Source organism: Belonocnema kinseyi, chromosome 4 (assembly GCF_010883055.1).
Source record: "Belonocnema kinseyi isolate 2016_QV_RU_SX_M_011 chromosome 4, B_treatae_v1, whole genome shotgun sequence".
Taxonomy (NCBI): Eukaryota; Metazoa; Arthropoda; class Insecta; order Hymenoptera; family Cynipidae; genus Belonocnema; species Belonocnema kinseyi.
Genome location: NC_046660.1, coordinates 43,014,607 through 43,035,067, shown reverse-complemented (window position 1 = coordinate 43,035,067; position 20,461 = coordinate 43,014,607). Strand labels below are relative to the sequence as shown.

The 20,461-nt window shown below is 24.5% G+C and overlaps 1 protein-coding gene across 1 annotated transcript in view; it reads right to left on the bottom strand.

Moving 5' to 3' along the window:
• Position 1: 1 nt before the first annotated feature.
• The window catches only part of LOC117170560 (2-(3-amino-3-carboxypropyl)histidine synthase subunit 2), a 24,187-nt gene continuing 3,727 nt past the window's right edge, over positions 2-20,461 (bottom strand). Inside the window, exons 3-5 of the mRNA XM_033357391.1 lie at positions 15,747-16,083; positions 10,795-11,276; positions 2-1,095 (exon numbers count right to left, since the gene is read on the bottom strand). Coding sequence (XP_033213282.1) covers positions 643-1,095; positions 10,795-11,276; positions 15,747-16,083 — 1,272 coding nt within the window. The 3' untranslated portion in view covers positions 2-642. The remainder of the gene's footprint in view (positions 1,096-10,794; positions 11,277-15,746; positions 16,084-20,461) is intronic.

The following is a 20,461-nucleotide window of genomic DNA, read 5'->3' as shown; positions in this document are numbered from 1 at the left end:
ATTCATTAGTTATATTCAAAAATTTATTTTGTTGAATCTTTATACGTATTGGTGTAATAATTGCGTCTTCCATATTGGAAAGCCTCTGTGAAACTAACGGGAATTCAAATCAGCTGAGCAAGAATTTATATACACGATACTTCTTCTCGGAACAACCAGCTGGTTAAAAGGGTACGTTTCCGATAACCAATTAAAAACAAAGTCTCGATTTTGCTAATCAATCCATTTCAAGTTGTGCCATTGTATCATCTACAGCAGCCCCTTTCTCACATTTGTATACTATGGACATTAATTTAAATTATGTTTAAGCGAACGTTTTGAACGTTTTCAAGTCATAGTTTTAATTATACTCTTCTGGCAGACCTACTTAATCTAGCCTAAGGTAGATCTGAAAATGTATAAACTTTTTTTTTTTTTCTCTTATTGAGGTGAATCAATGAGTCTCGATCATCTCTGTATCTTATATTTTAAGTAGTGCTGCATATTCTTTCTCGAAGAATATTCTAGGCGATTAAATCGATCGCTCGTGAATCCTAGACTTGAGTTTGTAAAAGTCAGGATAAAGTTTGTTGATTTTTTCTTTTCTTAAATTAATGTTTTTTTTTTAATAGCTGTTTTAATTGTACAATTATAAATAAAAGCTTACGTTTCTTTACAGATTGGTTCGTTTTCATAGCCGAGGGAAGTTCCTTTACGCCCTTTTTCCGCCGGCTTGATCTCACTCTGTCCTAATTTTTGCTCGAGACCTTTCCAACTTCTTTCGTGGAGGAAGCGGGCGCCAGCTTTTCCGATAGCAACTGTTCCGTCAGCTTTGCAAGCCAGGGCGTTCATTTCCGTGACTAAAGGTGCGTCTTCTTTCGAGCCTCGAAGATCTCCCGATATTAGGGAAACATCCGGTTCGGTCGAGGCTTTAAAGTCGACGTAACTCGCTCCGCCGGGGAGTATTTGACTAAAGTCCATACAGTAGTTTTGCGAAAATTCACGCGAACTGTTAAAAGCTAAATCCACTTCGAAAGGTAACAAGAGCGGCTTTAAGAAGTCTCTCGAGTCGAAGATTTCACTTTCAGGACACGATATCACCACAAATACATCCATCTGAAATGCAAACAAAAAAACTGATAGTAGGGTGAGAAGAAAGGATTGAAAAAAAAAACATTTTGCTGGAATCACGACAACCTTGCATTTGATTTTTTTTTGCTTTTAAAACGTTTTTTTTTTATTGAAATGTAAAGAGTAATTTAAATCTTTTAATCTGTTAATTTGTTGTGGAAGAAATATTGCTACTAAAAAGTTTTTTATTTATCAAGACATAATTTATCTTTTGTTTATTACAGAATTTAATAAAATTTTAGGGCACTTTTTGTAGACTAATAATTATTTTATAGATTCCAATGCACAAACACTTTGATATTGTGAATAATTCTATAAATTTTCAATTTCTTCTCCGCTAATATAGAATTTTAAAGTATAAATTTTGTTGTGATATTTATCTTACAAATTATAAAAATTATAAATTATTTATTTTAAATATTTAAAAGTATTTAGAGTGATTTTAAATATTTTGTAAAGATTTCACGGTTTTGAAAGACTTAAAAAAGGCGAGTGGACGAGATTAAAAAGATTTCACTACAATTGTTCAACTTTCAAATCATTTAAAGGATTTCGCAGATATTCAAAAACTTTGAAGGATTTCAGAACGTTTCAAAATATTTTAGAAGATTTTAAATAATTCAATGATTTCACCACATACAAAAAAATGTCACAAACGAAGATTTAGGAATGATTTTACAAATATCTCAAAATATTTCCAGGATTTCCTAAAAATTTCAGATTTTTTTTAATATAAGAATTTTAGAGATTTCAAAACATTTAAACAATTTGACATTTTTTTCTACAATTTTCAAAAGATTTCAAATGAATACAAAACGTGTCACAAACAAATATTTAAGATTTCAAACCAACATAAAATATTTCGCAAGTAAAGATTAAAGAATGATTCCACAGATATATTGTAAAGATTCCATCAATAGTTAAAAATTTTTTTAAAGTTTTAAAAAATTAAAAAAGATATAAAGGATTTTAAAGATTTTGAAAGATATCACAAAGATTTAAAAACATATCAAAAAATCTTATATAGATTTCAAGATTTCGCAGATTCTAAAAGATAAAAAAAACTTAATAAATTTCAAGATTTCGTAAAGATTTTAAATACTTCAAAAGATTTCAACGAATTTACAAAGATTTCAAAATGTCAGAAAACGGTTCGCATAAAATTAAGAATTTTTTCATTTATGATTTTGCGTTCTTTAGAAATTGACGGCTAATAAAAAAAACCGGGAATTTTTTGAAACCAGGAAATGACAGTGAGTTTTGTTTTGACCGGGAATTTTACAAATTTGTAGAAGAAAAATCTGGCCACGTTCAATTTCGAACAGTTTTTAAATAATTAGTGGAATTTTTCTGTTTTTAAATTAAGCTATTATTTAACTTACAATGCGTAATTCCAAATTTTTTTACTTTAAACATTTTCCATTTAAAATTTTTATTTCCAAGCTTACATTTTTAATTTAAAACATTTTTAAATGCTTTCTTAAAGACCTGAACAGATAAAAAATAAAAGCCTTTGCTGTTGAAAATTTTGGATAAAAAACATTTTTATTCAATAAATAAATCATTTCTTTTTTTAAATTTATTTGTACTTTTAAGTAATAAAAATTGAACAAAACGATTTGACAAATTTTAAATCAGTTGAAAATTGAAGAATTTTTAGATTTTAACGTTAAAATTTAAACGGTTTCAATTTGAAAGTCTTAGTCATTAAACAAATTCGAACGTGTGAAGTTTATGAACTATTTTTAACTTAAAAATAACTTCATAATAATATATTCTTAAAAGATTTTATTAAATTAAAAATATTGTTTGATTCTAAAATATTCCATTTTTACTCACTCAATTAAAATTTTTTATTAAAAAAAAAAAACAGATTAATTATTGACTATTTAGCAATATTTAAATTTTTTATTTAAGATAAGTAATTGATATTAAATATTGAAAAGTAAACAATCTTTAACTGAATTGTTTGACATAGAAAGCCTGGAATCGTTGAAATTTCGTAAAACCTTTTAAACTTTGAACGTTAAAATTTTAATTGTATTTGAAAAATTCTTAATTTGTAAGTTAATTTTTAAAATTTTGATGTATAATTTACAAATGAAAATTTGTAGAAAAAATTTGAGTAATTTTAAGAGATATTTAGGAGTTTTAAAAAGATTAAAAATTATCATGCAAATTTTAGAAAGGTTTCTTAAAATCTTCTAGAATCCTTTTTGAAAATTTTGCTTAAATCGTTGAAAAACTTTTTTAATATTATCTTGAAATAATTTTTCAAACTGAAAAGTTATTTTTAATTTTCCTAGAAATCTTGAGAAAATGTTATTATTCTTTTGAAGCCTTTCACAATTCTTGAAAACAATCTAATTTTCTTGTTTGAAATATGTGAAAATCTACATTATGTTTTATATTAGGCTATCGTTTCAAGTTTTACACTAATTTTGAATCTATTCAAAACTTCTACATATCTCTTAAAATTGCTCAAATTTCGCCTAAAAATAATAAATGTTCAATTGTTATTTATGCATTCAAATTTTTAAGAAATTTTATAAAATTTGCAGGATTTTCTGAAAATTGTAGAAAAAATTTCCAAAATAATTAAAAATTTAAAACAACTTCTAGAATTCTTAAAATTTTGAAGCTTTCCAAGGTTGTTGAAACTGTTTAAATAGAAAATAATTAAATTTCTAATATAAGAAGTGTTCAGTTAAAATTTTCTCAATTTTTCAATATTTGATGTTTCTAGCTTACAATTCCTTAAAATTATATGATTTTGAAAATTTTAAAGTTCATTGATAGGTTTTCTAATTTAGAGCATTGAAAATGATAAAGTGGATTTATATTTTTTTGTATTGAAAATTGTTAGTACCTTCAATTTTATGCACGTAAATTATTGAGCATTTTAATACAAAATTTTTTAATAAAAAAACTTTTAAATTTCAATTTTAAAAGTTGAAAACTTAACAGTTCCACTTTGAGTGCTTTCATTTGCAGCTCAGTTTTTATTACCTCGAATGGGAAACTCTTTAGCTACCCTGAATCTGTTATCAAAGAAATCTTTCTACTAAAAAAGTTGTTTATTTATCAATACGTAATTTATCTTTTGTTCATTACAGAATTTAAAGAAATTTTAGGGCACTTTTTTTAGACTCCGCTAATTATTTTATAGGTTGCAATTGACAAACACTTTTATATTGTGAATAATTCTATATCAGGGTGGCTGTTATAATCGGACCGGTTAATGAAATTTAAAAAATCGAACTCTATTCTAAACATTTTTCCATTTAAAGGAATAAACAACAAATTAAATTTACACGTATGGAATAGAAGGTACTAACACTTTTCAATAAAATAATGTTAAATAAAATGCAAATAAACTGCAAGTTTTATAACTTTAAAAATGTTCAAAATAATATTTTTTTAAGTAATTTAAAGTTAGACAAATCAAAAAATTAAAAATAAATTTTTTTAACTTAAGAGTTTTTAAATTAGAAGTTATTTTCATTTGAAATAGTTTAAGTATCCTTCAAATTAAAATTTTATTTTAAAATATTGACAAATCTAGAAGTGGTTTTATATTTTTCCAAATTTAAAATCATTTTTGACATTTTTTTCGAAACGTTTAAATATATTTTTAAATGAATTTGAAGTTTTCCTACAACAGCCGAATTTTAAAATAAAACGCAGATTTTTGCCGATTTCAACCAAAAAATTTAGAAACTTTTTAAAAAAAGTCTTAAAAAAAGAATTAAAATCTTTTTTTAATATTCCTAGGAAAATTGAAAATGATTGTTCGTTTTGAAGAATTATTGTAACAGAAAATTTAAAAAGATTTTAAGAGATTTCCAAAATAAAACGGAACCTGGAAGATTTTAAGGATTTTTTTCAATTTGCAGCATTTTCCAAAAGTTGTAGGAAAAATTCGGTTAATTTAAAAATGTATTTGGAAGTTCTAAACAAAAATGTTAACACACTTCTTTTCAATCACTTGAAGACATTTCAAGTTTTTAATTAATTTTGAATATTTTCAAAACTACGAAATATCTCTTGAAATTACTCAAATTTTGGTTACAAATAATAAGTGTTCAATTTCTATTTATAAGTAAAAATGTACCAACTTCATTTACAAATTAAACATTTTTTAAACAGAACCATTCAAATTGTGACGTTAAAAGTTACATTGAAATTTTTAATGACTGAAAAAACTAATAAAAATAATATATTAATTTATTTATTCAATTTAACATAGAAAATAATATAAAGGAAGACCTGAAACTTTGAATTAACAATATTTTATTATCTTTTTATGCCTTTCACAATTCTTGCAAAGAATCTAATTTTTTGTTCAAAATCTGCGAAAATCTACATTTTGTTTTATATCAGGCTATCATTTCAAGTTTTACATTAAGTTTGAATCTTTTCAAAACTTCTACATATCTCTTAAAATAACTCAAATTTAGCCTACAAATAATAAATGTTTAGTTGTTATTTATACATCAAAATTTTTAAAAAAATTCTAAAACTTGCAGAATTTTCTGAAAATTGTAGAAAAAATTCAATTCACTTTGACAGAGATTTAGAAGTTCTGAAAAAATCTCTAAAATAATTTTAAATTTAGAACCAACTTAAAACAACTTCTAAATTTTTCAAGATTTTGAAATAAAATTGTGGAGATTGCCAGGGATTTTTAAACTATTTAAAAAGACAAAAATTGACTTTCTAATTTAAGAAGTGATCAGCTAAAATTTTTCAATATTTGATGTTTCTAGCTTAAAATTCCCTAAAATTATATAATTTTGAAAATTTGAATTTTTTTGATTGATTTTTTAATTTGGAGAGTTGAAAATGATAACGTGGATTTATATTTTTTGTGTTAAAAAATGTTAGTACCTTCAATTTTATACGCTTAAATTATTAAGCATTTGAATACAAAAATTTTTAATTAAAAAGTTTAAAATTTAATTTTTAAAAGTTCAAAATTTAACAGTTCCACTTTGAGTGCTTTCATATAAAGCTCAGTTTTTATTACCTCAAGTAGGACTTTTATGTATAACAAACGATTATTTGATGTAAAAAAAGAGATCTAGAAAAACTTGATTTCTAAACTTATTTATATCTTCAAAAAATACTTTTAAAAAAGTTATTGTTTTTAAGATTTCTTGTAATCTTTTAAAATTCCATAAAATATTTTAAATTCTCTTAAACTTTTAAAAGCTATTTAAAACTCTTTGGAAATTCCAAAAATACCCTAAAATCTTAAAATTCCTTCAAATTATTGAAAAATTTCAGAAATTTTAAAAAGTTTAGGAGGATTTGACATATTTTAAGTGATTCCAAGGGATTTTATAAGATTTCTGAGAATTTCAACGCTTTTAGAAATCTCCCCAGGTGTTTAATAATTTTTCCAGGAGTTCACGAAATATAAGACTGTTAGGTATTTCGCGGGATTTCATAATAGACGTTTATAAAGAACCTTTTTGTTTTTCTTTGTTATTTTATATAAAATAGCCGTTTTTTGTGAAAGTTATTTTAGGGGTGGCCGTACAACCCCTTAATGATGAAAAATGAATGATCTGTGTTTAACTTTATTATGGGTGGGAAGCAGTGGTTTTTTCGAAATTTTCGGGTCAGATTCTGAAGGGGCACACTTTAAAATACCCGCCCATAAATTTTTAGATCTTTTCAAGCATAAATAACAAAGTTATCCGTGCCTAAAGTTGACGGACATGGATTCTTAAAAATATATATATGTGAAATATTTTGCATTCATTTGAAATCATTGAAATATTGTAAATATTTGTGAAATCTTTTGAAATATTCTAACAATTTTGAAATTATTACAAATCTTTGAAATCTGGATTATCTGATACATTTTTGTATTCTTTTAACATCTCTATGAAATTTGGATGAAATCTTTTTGAAATATTTTTTATTCATTTACAATCATGAAAATATTGGGAATCTTTTCAAATCTTCTTTAAACAATTTTTAATTAAAAACTTTAGAATTTTAAGAGAATAAAAAAAAAATATTTTAAAAGAGTTCACGTTTTTTAAAGAAAATTTCATAATATTTCACAAAAGTTTCAAATATTCGAATGATTTCAAATAAATACAAAAGATGTAGGACATATTCCACAAGTATTTCAAAGAATTAATAAGGATTTCAAAAGATTTCAAGAATTTAAAAAGTTCAAGAAGATACTAAAATTTTCAGAACATTTCAAAGATTTTAAACAATTTCAAAAGTTTTCAGTTATTTCAAAGAATAGGATTTAAAAGATTTTACAAAATTTTTCAAAAATTAAAAAAAAATGCACAGAAATTTCAAGATTTCGCAAAGATTTTAAATACTTGAAAAGATTTCAACGAATTCACAAAGATTTTTAAAGATTTCAAAATGTCAGAAAGATTAAAAAAATGTTTTAAGGATTTCAAAGACTTAACAAAGGTTTAAAAATATTCGTAAAGATTCACAAAGACGACTTATGTTAGCAAAAAATTAAGAATTTGTTTATTTATGACTCTGCTTTCTTTAGAATATCCTTTAAAATATCCTTAAACCTTACAGACCCTATCAAATCTATCCATATTTTCGAAAATTCTAGACAATTCTTTAAAACCCGATTCAAATTTTTTTAAATCCTTTAAATTTACTTCAATCCTTAGAAAATACTTTTTAAAATTTAAATAGTTTTAAGATGCTTTGTAATCTTTTTAAATACCATAAAATATTTAAAATCCTCTTAAAATTTTAAAAGCTATTTAAAATTCTCTGGAAGTTCTAAAAAATACCCTAAAATCTTAAAATTCTTTAAAATTCCTTCAAATTATTGAAAAACTAGATAATTTATTATTAAATATCTAATAATACCTTAAAATAATATTTTGAAATACTACGAAATACGTGAATTTTTGTGAATAGATTATTTGAAATGCATTGAAGTATTATAAAATCCAATGAAATTGTATATTTCCTGAGATCCTGAAAATTGTATTAAAATATGTTAAGAACTTTTTTGGCTTTAAAACAATACAAATTTGAAATCTTTTAAATGCCCTGAAATCTTAGAAATCGGATTTATTATGCCCTTTTTAAAATCCTTAAAAATCGTTTAAAGTCTTGAAAATGCTTTGATATCTTTGTAATCTGATGTATTTTTGAAATCTTTAAGAAATCTTTGAAATATTTTAAATTCTTGATATCTTCTGAAATCCTTATGAATTTTTTGAAATCGTTTAAAAACTTTGAAATATTTGTGAAATCTTTCTTTAACCTTTGTGAAATCTTGTGTGTTAGATTGAAGTAATTGAAATTTTTTGAAACCTTTTGAAATTGTTTTAAATCTTTGAAGTCTGGTGTAAATTTGTGAAATCTTTGAAATTCTTTAAATCTTCTGAAATCCTTATGAATTCTTTGAAATATTTGTGAAATCGTTTAAAATCTTTGAATTGTTTTGAAATATTCTGAAATCGTTACGAATTTTTTGCAAAAATATTTTTGAAATATTCTGATATCTTCTAAAATCTTTTTAAATCGTTTGAAATCTTTACAATGTTTTGAAATATTTTACATCTGGTGTACAGTACCATTTTTCAAATATTTAAAATTCTTAAAATCCTTACAATCTTTTAAATGTTTTAAAATCTTTGCGAAATATTAGAAATCCTTGTGAAATCTTCGAAATCTTGTCTATAGGAACTTTTAAAATCCTTGAATCCTTTGCTTAATTCTTTGAAATCTGTGAACTCTTTTTGAAATTTTCAAAATCCTTTTAAATATAATCAAGGCTTCGAAATATTTCGAAATCTTTAGAATTGTTTTAAAACTGTTTTAAAAGCAAAACAAAAATTCAATTTTTCAATTCAAAAACAATTTGGTAAAAAATTAACTTTTTGGTTTAAAATGTATATTTTCGGGCTGAAAATGGAAATGTTTTTTAGAAAAATAATTTGTTTGCCTTTAAAATTGAACATTTTTACAGAAAATTCATGTATTTGGTAAAAGTATAAATTTTTGTATTTGAAAATTCATATTTTCGGATTGAAAATTCTACTATTTTTGTTGAAAGTTCCTAAATTTGGTTTGATAATTAAACTATTGTGTAGAAAATTCATCTATTTGTCATAAAAATGTAGCAATTTGGTAGAAAATTAACTTTTTTGTTTAAAATTCATATTTATGGGTAAAAAAATCAATGATATTGTAAAAATTTCTTTTTGGATTGAATATTCAACTATTTTGCTTGAAAATTTTACTATTTTTGTATTAACGTTTAATCTTTTTTTGTATAAAATTCGTCTTTTTGGCACAAAAATTGAACAATTTGGTAGAAAATTAACTTTTTGGATTAAAATGCATATTTTCAGGCTGGAAATTCACATTTTTTTAGAAAAATAATTTGTTTGGCTTTACGACTGAACGTTTTTACAGAAAATTCATGTAATTGGTTGAAATATAAATTTTTTGTTGAAAATTCATATTTCCGGATTGAAAATTTAACTATTGTTGTTGAAAATTCCTAAATTTGGTTTGATAATTCAACTGCTGTGTAAAAAAATAGTCTTTTTGGTTTAAAAATTTGATAGAAAATGCACTTTTTCGTTTAAAATTAATATTTTGGGTTGGAAATTCATCTGTTTTGTAGAAAAATAATTTTTTGGCTTTATAATTGAAAAATTGTATCGAAAATTCATGTATTTGGTCACAATATAACTTTCATTTTGAAAATTCAACTTTTTTTGTTGAAAAATCCTGTACATTACTATTTTTTAAATATTTAAAATTCTTCAAATCTTTTGGAAGTTTTAAAAGCTTTGCGAAATATTTGAAATCCTTGTGAAATCTTCGAAATTTTATCTATAGGAATTTTTCAAATCCTTCAATCCTTTGTTTAATTCTTTGAAATCTGTGAACTCTTTGAAATTTTCAGAACCCTTTTAAATATAGTAAAAGCTTTGAATATTTTGAAATCTTTAGAATTATTTTGTAACCTTTTGAAATCTGTTGTATACTTAAAAACCGAATTGTCAACCCCTCGAAAACGGTTTTAAAAGAAAAACAAACATTCAAAGTTCTCGCGAGAAATTCAAGGTGATTTTCAGGTTTTTTAGGTTTAAATAAAATTCAAGGAGATTTCCAGGTTTTCAAGGTTTAAAAAAAATGCAAGGATGATTGCAGGTTTTCAATGTCCCTGGATACCGTGATATATAATATTTTTATAAATGGAATGAAACAATTTTAAATTTAGAAATTTATTATTTATATTTCGGAAAATATAAGATTTTTTGTAATTTCACGGAATTGTATAATATTTTAATGAATTTCAAACAATTTATTCACAGGAAGTGAGAAATTTCAAAATTTTTAAAAATATTTTAAGAAATTTCCAAAGATTTGAGGATATTTAAAATAATTCCAAAGGTATTTTTTGATAGATTCCAATAACTACTTTGTATATATTCTAACTTAAAAAAATGCAAAATATATACTATGAAAAAATTATACTTGAAAAAAACGTAGAATTTTCAGGGGATTTTCCTTCCGAATTTATGTCACAAGATTAAAATTTTGGCCTTTAAATATTATTGGTAATGGAAAATGAAAAATTATTCAGGGAAAAATGAGGACATTTTGAAAATCAAAAATTTCCGGCCGCCCTGTAAAGAGAAAAAAAACTCATACCTCAGGAAAGTTGGCAAGCTTCGCTGGATTTATTTTCCCAACACTTAGCATATAAGTTTTTTTGTTCACCTTCTTCAGCGTGCTCTTGAGAGTCTTAATTATGCTTAAGTAGTTTTTAATTCCTAAGGTAGCAACAACGATCGCGACGACTTTCGCGTCTTTGAGCTTTTCAACCAAAAATCTTCTGCGCTTCAGCCAAGGTGTATTTACAGCCTCGAATTTTTTTATTCCTCCACCATCGGAATAATACCAGCTTTTGGCGGGTATCGTCATTGCTAAATTTGACAGGGTTTTACCACTGGGCCCCAGGAAGAACATTTCATATTCTTGAGTTTGACAACCATTTTCGAGGACGTAACTTCTGCCTAGTACCGCGGTACTTGCGTCGTCTTTAACGTCTGTGTATTCCACATTCGAGATGCAATTCAGTCTCGTGAGAATTAGATTCTTGAATTTGGGCTTAAGAGTCTCGTAGATTGTCTCTAACAAACAATTTTTTATTACAAATTCATTCGTTTTAATTAAAAAGTCTATTATTATATTTTTCGTTCGGAATTCATATATTTTCGTTAAAAATGGTACTAATTTGTTGAGAAATCAACGTATTTATTAAAAAGTTATTTTCTTTTTCGTCCAAAATTCAACTTTTGTGTTAAATATTCTTTATTTTAGATAGAAAATTCGTCATTTTTTATTGTAAATGCACAATTTTTCGTTCAAATGTTATTACTTTCGTTTGAAAATTCAACTCTTTGATTAAAAATGCAACTGGTCTTGGTTTAAAGTTGATTTTTTTGTTAGAAAATTAGACATATTCAGATTTTCGGGTTGAAAGTTCAACTGTTTTGTAGAAAAATAATTTTGTTTGGCTTTAAAATTGAAAAATTTGATAAAAAATTAATGTATTTGATCGAAATATAACTTTTTTGTTGAAAATTCATATTTTCGGATTGAAAATTCAACTAGCTTAGTTGAAAATAAAATTTTTGTTGAAAATTCCTATCTTTGGTTTGATATTTCAACTGCTGTGCAGAAAAATCGTCTTTTTGGCTTTAAAATTTAGTTATTTGTTAGAAAATGCACTTTTTGGTTTAAGATAATATATTTTTGGTACAAAATTCAATTATTTGTTTGGAAATTAATCTGGTTTGTAGAAAATTTAGTCTTTTTAGCATTAAAATTAAATAATTTGTTAGAAAATTTAATTTTTGGTTTAAAATGCATATTTTCGGGCTGAAAATTCAACTGTTTAAACAAAAAAATTTGCTTGGCTTAACAATTGAACATTTTTACAGAAAATTCATGTATTTAGTCGAAGTATGAATTTTTTGTTGAAAATTCATATTTTCGAATTGAAAATTCAACTATTTTTGTTTTAAATGCATGTATTTGGTCGAAGTATAACTTTCATTTTAAAAATTCAACTATTTTCTTTAAAAGTCAATTTTTTTGTTGAAAAATTCTATTTTTGGTTTGATAATTCAACTATTGTGTACAAAATTCATATTTTTGGCAAGAAAAATGAACAGTTTGATAGAAAATTAACTTTTTGGTTTAAAATTCATATTTTGGGGTTGAAAATTCAACTGTTTTGTAGAAAAATAATTTGTTGTGCGGTTCTATTTAGGGACTTCACACTCTGTCCTCCTTTTTCCCGTTTTTCCTCAAATTATTTTTTTTCTCCCTGCTTTCAAGAGATTTTCCCATTTTCTCACTTTATCACTTATATGCAAATTTTATTAATAGAAAATTAATAAGAAAATTCAACTCTTTGATTGAAAATGCAAATGTTTTTGTTTTAAAGTTGATTTTTTTGGTAAAAATTTAGACAAATTCGTTAAAAATTGAACTTCTTGTTGAAAATGTAGCTCTTTTTCGAGAAAATTGATTTTTTGCTTAAAAATTCAACTATTTTAATATAACATTCAACTATTTGGTTGAAAATTAACTTTTTGGTTTAAAATTCAGATTTTCGGGTTGAAAATTCAATTGTTTTGTAGTCAAATAATTTGTTTGGCTTTAAAATTGAAAAAATTAATGTATTTGATCGAAATATAACTTTTTTGTTGAAAACTCATATTTTCGGATTGAAAATTCAGCTATTTTTGTTGAAAATCCATTTTTTTTTAAATTCCTGTCGTTGGTTTTATAATTCAACTTCTGTGTAGAAAAGTCGTCTTTTTGGCTATAAAATTCAATAATTTGGTAGAAAATTAACTTTTTGGTTGAAAATTACTATCTTTGCTTTGATGATTCAACTGTTTGGTAGAAATTTCATGTTTGGGTCGTAAAAATTGAACAATTTGGCAGAAAATTAACTTTTTGGTTGAAAATTACTATCTTTGCTTTGATGATTCAACTGTTTGGTAGAAATTTCATGTTTGGGTCGTAAAAATTGAACAATTTGGTAGAAAATTTACTTTTTGGTTTAAAATGCATATTTCCGGGCTGAAAATTCAACTTTTTTTTGTTAAAAATTCCTAAATTTGGTTTGATAATTCAACTGTTGTGTAGAAAATCCGTCTTTTTGATTTAAAAATTTGATAAAAAATGTACTGTTTCGTTTAAAATTAATATTTTTGGGTTGGAAATTCAACTGTTTTGTAGACAAATAATTTGTTTGGCTTTCGAATTGAAAATTTTGATATCAAATTCATGTATTTGGTCGAAAAATTGTATAGAGAATTCATGTATTTGGTCAAAATATAACTTTTTTTGTTTGTTAAAAATTCACATTTTCCCGTTGAAAATTCAACTATTTTTATTGAAAATCAACTTTTTTCTGTTGAAAATTCCTCAATTTTGTTTGATAATTCAAGTGTTTTGTAGGAAATTCGTCTTTTTGGTTGAAAACTTTGATTGAAAATGCATTTCTTCGTTTAAAATTAATATTTTTAGGTTGGAAATTCAACTGTTTGGTAGAAAAATAATTTGTTTGGCTTTAAAATTGAAAAATTTTATAGAAAATTCACATATTTGGTCAAAATATAACTTTGATCTTGAAAATGTTTAGAAAATTAACTTTTTGGTTTAAAATTCATATTTTTGGGTAAAAAATTTGTTTTTGGATTGAATTTTCAACTATTTTTCTTAAAAACTCTACTGTTTTTGGTTTGACTTTTAATCTTTTATATAGAAAATTCGTCTTTTTGGCATAAAAATTCAACTATTGTATAGAAAATTCATCTTTTTGGCATCAAAATTGAACAATTTAGTAGAAAAGTAACTTTTTGGTTAAAAATGCATATTTTCGGGCTGAAAATTCAACTGTTTTTTAGAAAAATAATTTGTTTGGCTTTACCATTGAACATTTTTACGGAAAATTCATGTATTTAGTCGAAGCATAAATTCTTTGTTGAAAATTAATATTTTCGGATTGAAAATTCAACTATTGTTGTTAAAAATCAACTTCTTTTTTGAAAATTCCTAAATTTGGTTTCATATTTTAACTGCTGTGTAGAAAATTCATATTTTTGGTTTAAAAATTTGATAGAAAATGCACTTTTTTGTTTAAAATTAATATTATTGGGTTGGAAATTCAACTGTTTTGTAGGAAAATAATTTGTTTGGCTTTAAAATTGAAAAATGTTATAGAAAATTCATGTATTTTGTCGAAATATAACTTTTATCTTGAAAATTCAACTATTTTAGTTAAAAGTCGACTTTTTGTTGAAAAATCCTATTTTTGGTTTGATAATTCATCTTTTGTGTAGAAACTTCATCTTTTTCGCATAAAAATGTAACAATTTAGTAAAAAATTAACTTTTTGGTTTAAGATTCATATTTTTGGATAAAAAATGCAATGATATTGTAAAAAATTTGTTTTTGGGTTGAACATTCAACTATCTTGCTTGCAAATTCTACTGTTTTTGATTAACGTTTAATCTTTTTTGTAGAAAATTCGTCTTTTTGGCTTAAAAATGTAACTGTTTTAATTGAAAATTCAACTATTTCGTTAAAAATAAAAAATTTCATATCTTTGGTGTAAAAATTCAACTGTTGTTTAGAAAATTCATCTTTTTGGCTTGAAGAATGAAGAATTTGGTATAAAATTAACATTTTGGTTAAAAATTCAACTACTTTGTAGAAAATTCGTTTTTGGAATTCAACTTTCAACTATTTTGTTTGAAAATTCCAATTTATTTGTTTGAAAATTTAATCTTTTTTGTTGAAAATTAAATTTTTTTATATAAAATTAATATTTTTCGTCGAAAATTCAACTATTTGGTTTTAAAAATTAACTTTTTAGTTAAACATTTATATTTTTGTATTGAAAATTCAACTCTTTTATAAAAAGTTGGTATATTTGGGTTCAAAATTCAACGATTTGGTTAGAAATCAACTACTTCGTTAAAAATTCATCTTTTTTGTTTGACTTTAATGATTTTGGACTTAAAATTAAAATCTTTTTTGGTTAAAATATCAACAATTATATTTTCGGTTATAAAATAATATTTTTTAATTGAAAATTCTACTTCTTGATTGAGAGTTTATCTACCCTGTTCAAAATTCGTTTTTTGTCGTTGAAGATTCATCATTCTAGTTGAAAATTCATCTCTGGTTAAAAATTTACCTATTTTTAAAAATTCTTTTTTTGATTAATCATTATTGGTTTTAATTAAAAATGCAACTTTTTCATTTTTTTAACAATTGATCTTTCTTATTTGAAAATTCATATACTTTATTGAAAATTCTTCTATTTAGTTCAAAATTCATCATCTATTTTGTTAAAAGTGCATTATATTTCGACTTGAAAACTCAGAAATTTAAAGCATTTAATATTGAACTCATTATATTACCTGAATTAATTTTATTACAAAGAATTTATTCCCCTATTTTCGTAAAGAATCATCCCACTTTAAGGACAATTTTAAGCTGTAAAGTCTGTATTTACAAAAAGTGTGATCTAATATTATAAAGATAATTTTAATTTGATTCATGTAATTATTTACCAATACTGTGGGCGAATGAAACATCATAAAAGAAGAGCAACGCCCTCGTGGGATCCTGATGAAAGTATTGCTCAAACTCTTTGCAAAACGCTTCTGAATCTATTTCGTTTTTCGGCAAAACATGGTAGATCGGCAATCGAACTGTGGGATTTAGACAAGCATGTCCAAAATGTATTATGGCATTTGCTCCAATGTGTTCAGCAGTAATTTCGTCTATGCAACAACTTCCGTATGACGTATCTCCTAATACGTACACTTTTCGACCCAATTTTTCTTCTAAATACATTGCTACATCAAAGGCATCCGGCAAAAGACGGTCGGGAAATTGCAAACAAACCTGGTAAATAAAATCATGATTCTAGTTTTTTAAAAAAGGGCAAGATGCTAGGTAAAATACTTTAAATAACAGGGCGTCTAGCGTATTCTTAGGAACAAAGTTCAAGGTCTTTTCCAGATTTTCAAGGTCAAGAAATCAAAATTTTCCAGGTCTTCTTTTTTACATCAAATAATGAAATAAACGTTTGTCATATATGTAAGAAATGAGCCATTTCATTTTTTATCAGCCAAAAATGTCTAAAGAAAGCCGAATCGTAAATAAACAAATTCTTAATTTTTTGCGAACATGAGCCATCTTTGTAAAATCTTTAGAAATATTTTTAAATCTTTGTAATATCTTTAAAATCATTAAAATCGTTTTAAATCTTTGTGAAGTATTACAAACCTTAGTGATAGCTTGAAATTTCGGTAAAATCTTTTGGCATTTTTCAAAGCTTTTGTAAAATCTTTAAAATTCTTGAAATCTTTGAAATCTTTGTGAACTATTTCTTTAATCTTTGTTTGCGAAATCTTTTCTGTTCTTTTGAAATTATTAAAATCTTTTCAAATCTTCTCAAATTTGTTGAAACCTTTTGAAATCATTAAAAATCTTGTATATGTTTTTGGAATCTTGTAAATGCTTCAAATGTTTTGAAATCCTTAAGAATTCTTTAAAATATTTGAGAAATCTTTCGGAAATCTTTTGTAATCGTTTGAAAACTTGTCAAATGTGTTGAAACATTTTGAAATCGCTTAAGATCTTTGAAATGTTTCAAAATTCTTGAAATCCTTATGAATTCTTTGAAGAAATTGTGAAATCTTCTCGAAGTCTTTTGTATTCGTTTGAAATCACTGGAATATTTGAAATATTTATTGTAATCGTTTGAAATCTTGTCAAACATTTTTAAATTGTTTAAAATCTTTGAAATGGTTTGAAAGCCCTAAAATCTGGTGTGTTGCACCCTTCTTGAAATCTTTGAAATTCTCGTATTGTTTTGAAATCTTTATGAATGTTTTATGAAAGCTCTGAAACTTTTGTGAAATCTTTTCACATCTCCTAAAAAATTTTGAAGTTATTTAAAATCTTTGAAATGTTTTGAATTTTTTAAAATTTTTTGAAAGTGTTAAAATCTTTGTGCAATGTTCGAAATATTTTTAATCTTTGTGAATTCGTTGGAATTATTTAAATTATTACAGATCTTAGTGAAATCTTCTGATATCTCCTAAAAAATTTTGAAATTGTTTAAAATCTTTGAAATTATTTTGAAATCTTAGAAATGTGGTTTAATATACCCTTTTTAAAATCTTAAAACTCTTTTGTAAGTTTTAAAATCTTTGTGAATTGTTCGACATCTTTGTGAAATGTTCGAAATCTTTGGGGAATTTTTGTGACAACTTTTTAATCTAGTGTACACGCCTTTTTTGAATGTTTGAAATTCTTGAAATCTTTGTGAAATATTTTGAAATGTTTTAAAATCTATCTTGAATCTTTTTTTGGAAAATCTTTTGTATTCGTTGAAGTCATTGAATTATTTGAAATATTTTGAAATCTACTAAAATGTTTTAAAACCTCTTGAAATCGTTTCAAATTTTTGAAATCTTTGAAATCTGGTGTACTCTACCCTTTTTCAAATCTTTGAAATCCCTTAAATCTTTAAAGTTTTAAAATGTTTGTGAAATTGCTGTGAAATCTTTATTGAAATCAGGCGTGCGCGCCTTTTTTAATCGTTAACATCCGTGAAATCTTTATGAAATGTTAAAGATATTTAAAATATTTTGAAATCTGTTGTGCACTCAAAAACCGAGTGGTCAACCCCTCGAAAAATCCTTTGTTTGGCCATGGCTTATTCTAATTCTAAAACTGAATTAAAATCGAATTTTTAAACTAATAATTTTTATAATTCCTAAGTTGAACACCTCAACAAAAAGTGCCTTGAAATATCTTTATTTATTCTGTTATAAACAAAAGATAAATTATATCTTGACGAATAAAAAAATGTGCAGCAGAAAGATTTTTTTAAACCAGATGTTTCTTTCATAATAGGCTAAACGATTTAAATTACTCTTCGAATTCCGATCAAATTACTGTTTTAAAAGAAGAAAAAAAAGAATAATTAAAATTCAATGAGACTTCCAGGTTTTCAATCTTTAAAAAAAATCAAGAAGACCTCCAGGTTTTTGAGGTCATTAGACACCCTGAATAAAAAATATGCTCGCGCTTTTATAATCAGTTTAGTTTAAAAGATTTCAACTTGAACCTGGTGTCTACTATTATTGGAAAACCAGCAATTGCCAGGGAATTTTTATACAGCTAGAAAAACCTGTAAATATCAGGGATATCTTTATATCACTGGATTTAACTATTTTTTCGAAAATTCTTTTTTTGCTGGAAATTAGAGGCGAATCCCTATAATGATTTTACAAAATTATCAAAAGCTTAATAATTGTATTTTCAAACTGATCTTTGGCTCTACTTTAATGTCTCTACTTTTTCGGGAAAATAAATAAACATTGATTTGTAAAAAACTTATAATCATGGGAAAATTTGAACAGGATTAAAAAAGACGAATACTGCGTATTTTTTATTGTGATATTAAAGAAACAATTTATGGCCATGATTTGTAAAAAACTATAGCGATTCGCTACAGTCGAATCTATTCTATTTTTTATTGAAAATTAATCGTTTCAGTTCAAAATTAAACTACTTCAGTTAAAAATATAACTATTTTATTGAAACTTCTTTTTTTTGTTTATTGAAATTCATCACATTTAATTGGAAATTTAACCATTCTAGTTGAATAATCCATAATTTTAGTTAAAAATGAATTTCTTTGATTGAAAATTAGTTTTTTTAAATGAAAATTTAAATATTTAATTTTTGGTAGAAAATTAATCTTTTTGTTTAAATATTAAACTTGAGGGTTGAAAATTCGACTATTCCTATTAAATATTCATCTTCCTAATTAAAAATTTACATATATTTCAGTTAAAAATGCAACTATTTTGTTGAAAATTAATTTTGTTTTGGTTGAATATTAATTTTTTTTGCTGAAAATTCCAATATTCAATTTTTCGGAGGAAATTTATCTTTGTTAGTTAAGAATTTAATTATTTGGTTGAAAATAGTTTGGTTTTTTTTGTTGAATATACATTTTTATAACCTAATGTAGAATTTTACTATTCCAGTTGAATACGCTAGCATTTAAATTGAAAATTCATCTCTTTAATTGAAGATTAATTTTTTTTAACTGTAAATTTAACTATTTAATTTCTGGTTGAAAATTGTTCTGTTTTAGTAAAAAAAAGCGTCTTTTTTAGGTGAAAATTAAAGTATATCAGTTGAAGATTCATTATTTAAGTTCAAATTCATCTTTTTGGTTTAAGATTTAACTACTTCAGATGAATATTTAACTATTTGTTTGAAAATTCTTTTTATTTGTTCATAATTAATTTTTAAAACAGAAAATTCAACCAGTTGAATATTATATCATATTAGTTCAAAGTTGATCTTTTTAAATTAAAATTAATTTTTCTAACTTGAAATTTAACTCATCTATTTTTTCTTGAAGATGTATCTATTCCTATAGTTGAAAGTTGGTCGCAGCTTCCCATATAGTGATAGAAAAGTGTAACAAGCACGTTCGAGGGATCTCTTTACATTATTGGTTGTAAACATTCCTAGCGATTAAGTTACAGCGATCGTGCCGAATACGAGTGGAGCTCATTTATGGATTTTAGAATTTATTTAATCGTCAAACATTATAATTATTTAAACAATTTTCATAAATAGCTATTCTTTAAAGAATACGTTTAATTTATTATGTGGCGTTGTAAATTTATAAGAACTATTAATTATTTAAACAATTTTAATATAAAAATTAAGAGTTTGCCCTTTTTTCTACAACTCAATTTGTTTACGGAGTCAACTAAGAATGTCTATTCGATGACTCTTTTCTATATTGCTTTACAATTTTTAAAAAACCTATTAATTATTTAAACAGTTTTAATTTAAAAATTAAAGGTTTGACCTTTTTTCTACGAATCAATTTGTTTTCGAGGTCAACTCAGAATGTCTATCCGATTACTCTTTTCTATATTGCTTTGCAAATTTACAAGAACTATTAATTGTTTGAAAATTTTATTTACAAAATTAAGAGTTTGCCCTTTTTCTACAAGTAAATTTGATTACGGAGTTAACTGAAAATGTCTATCCGGTGACTCTTTTCTATATTGGTTGGCCAATTTACGAGAAATATTGATTATTTAAACAATTTGAATTTAAAAATTGAGAGTTTGGTCTTTTTTCTACGAGTCAATTTGTTTACGGAGTCAACTAAGAATGTCTATTCGATGACTCTTTTCTATATTGCTTTGCAATTTTAAAAAAACCTATTAATTAT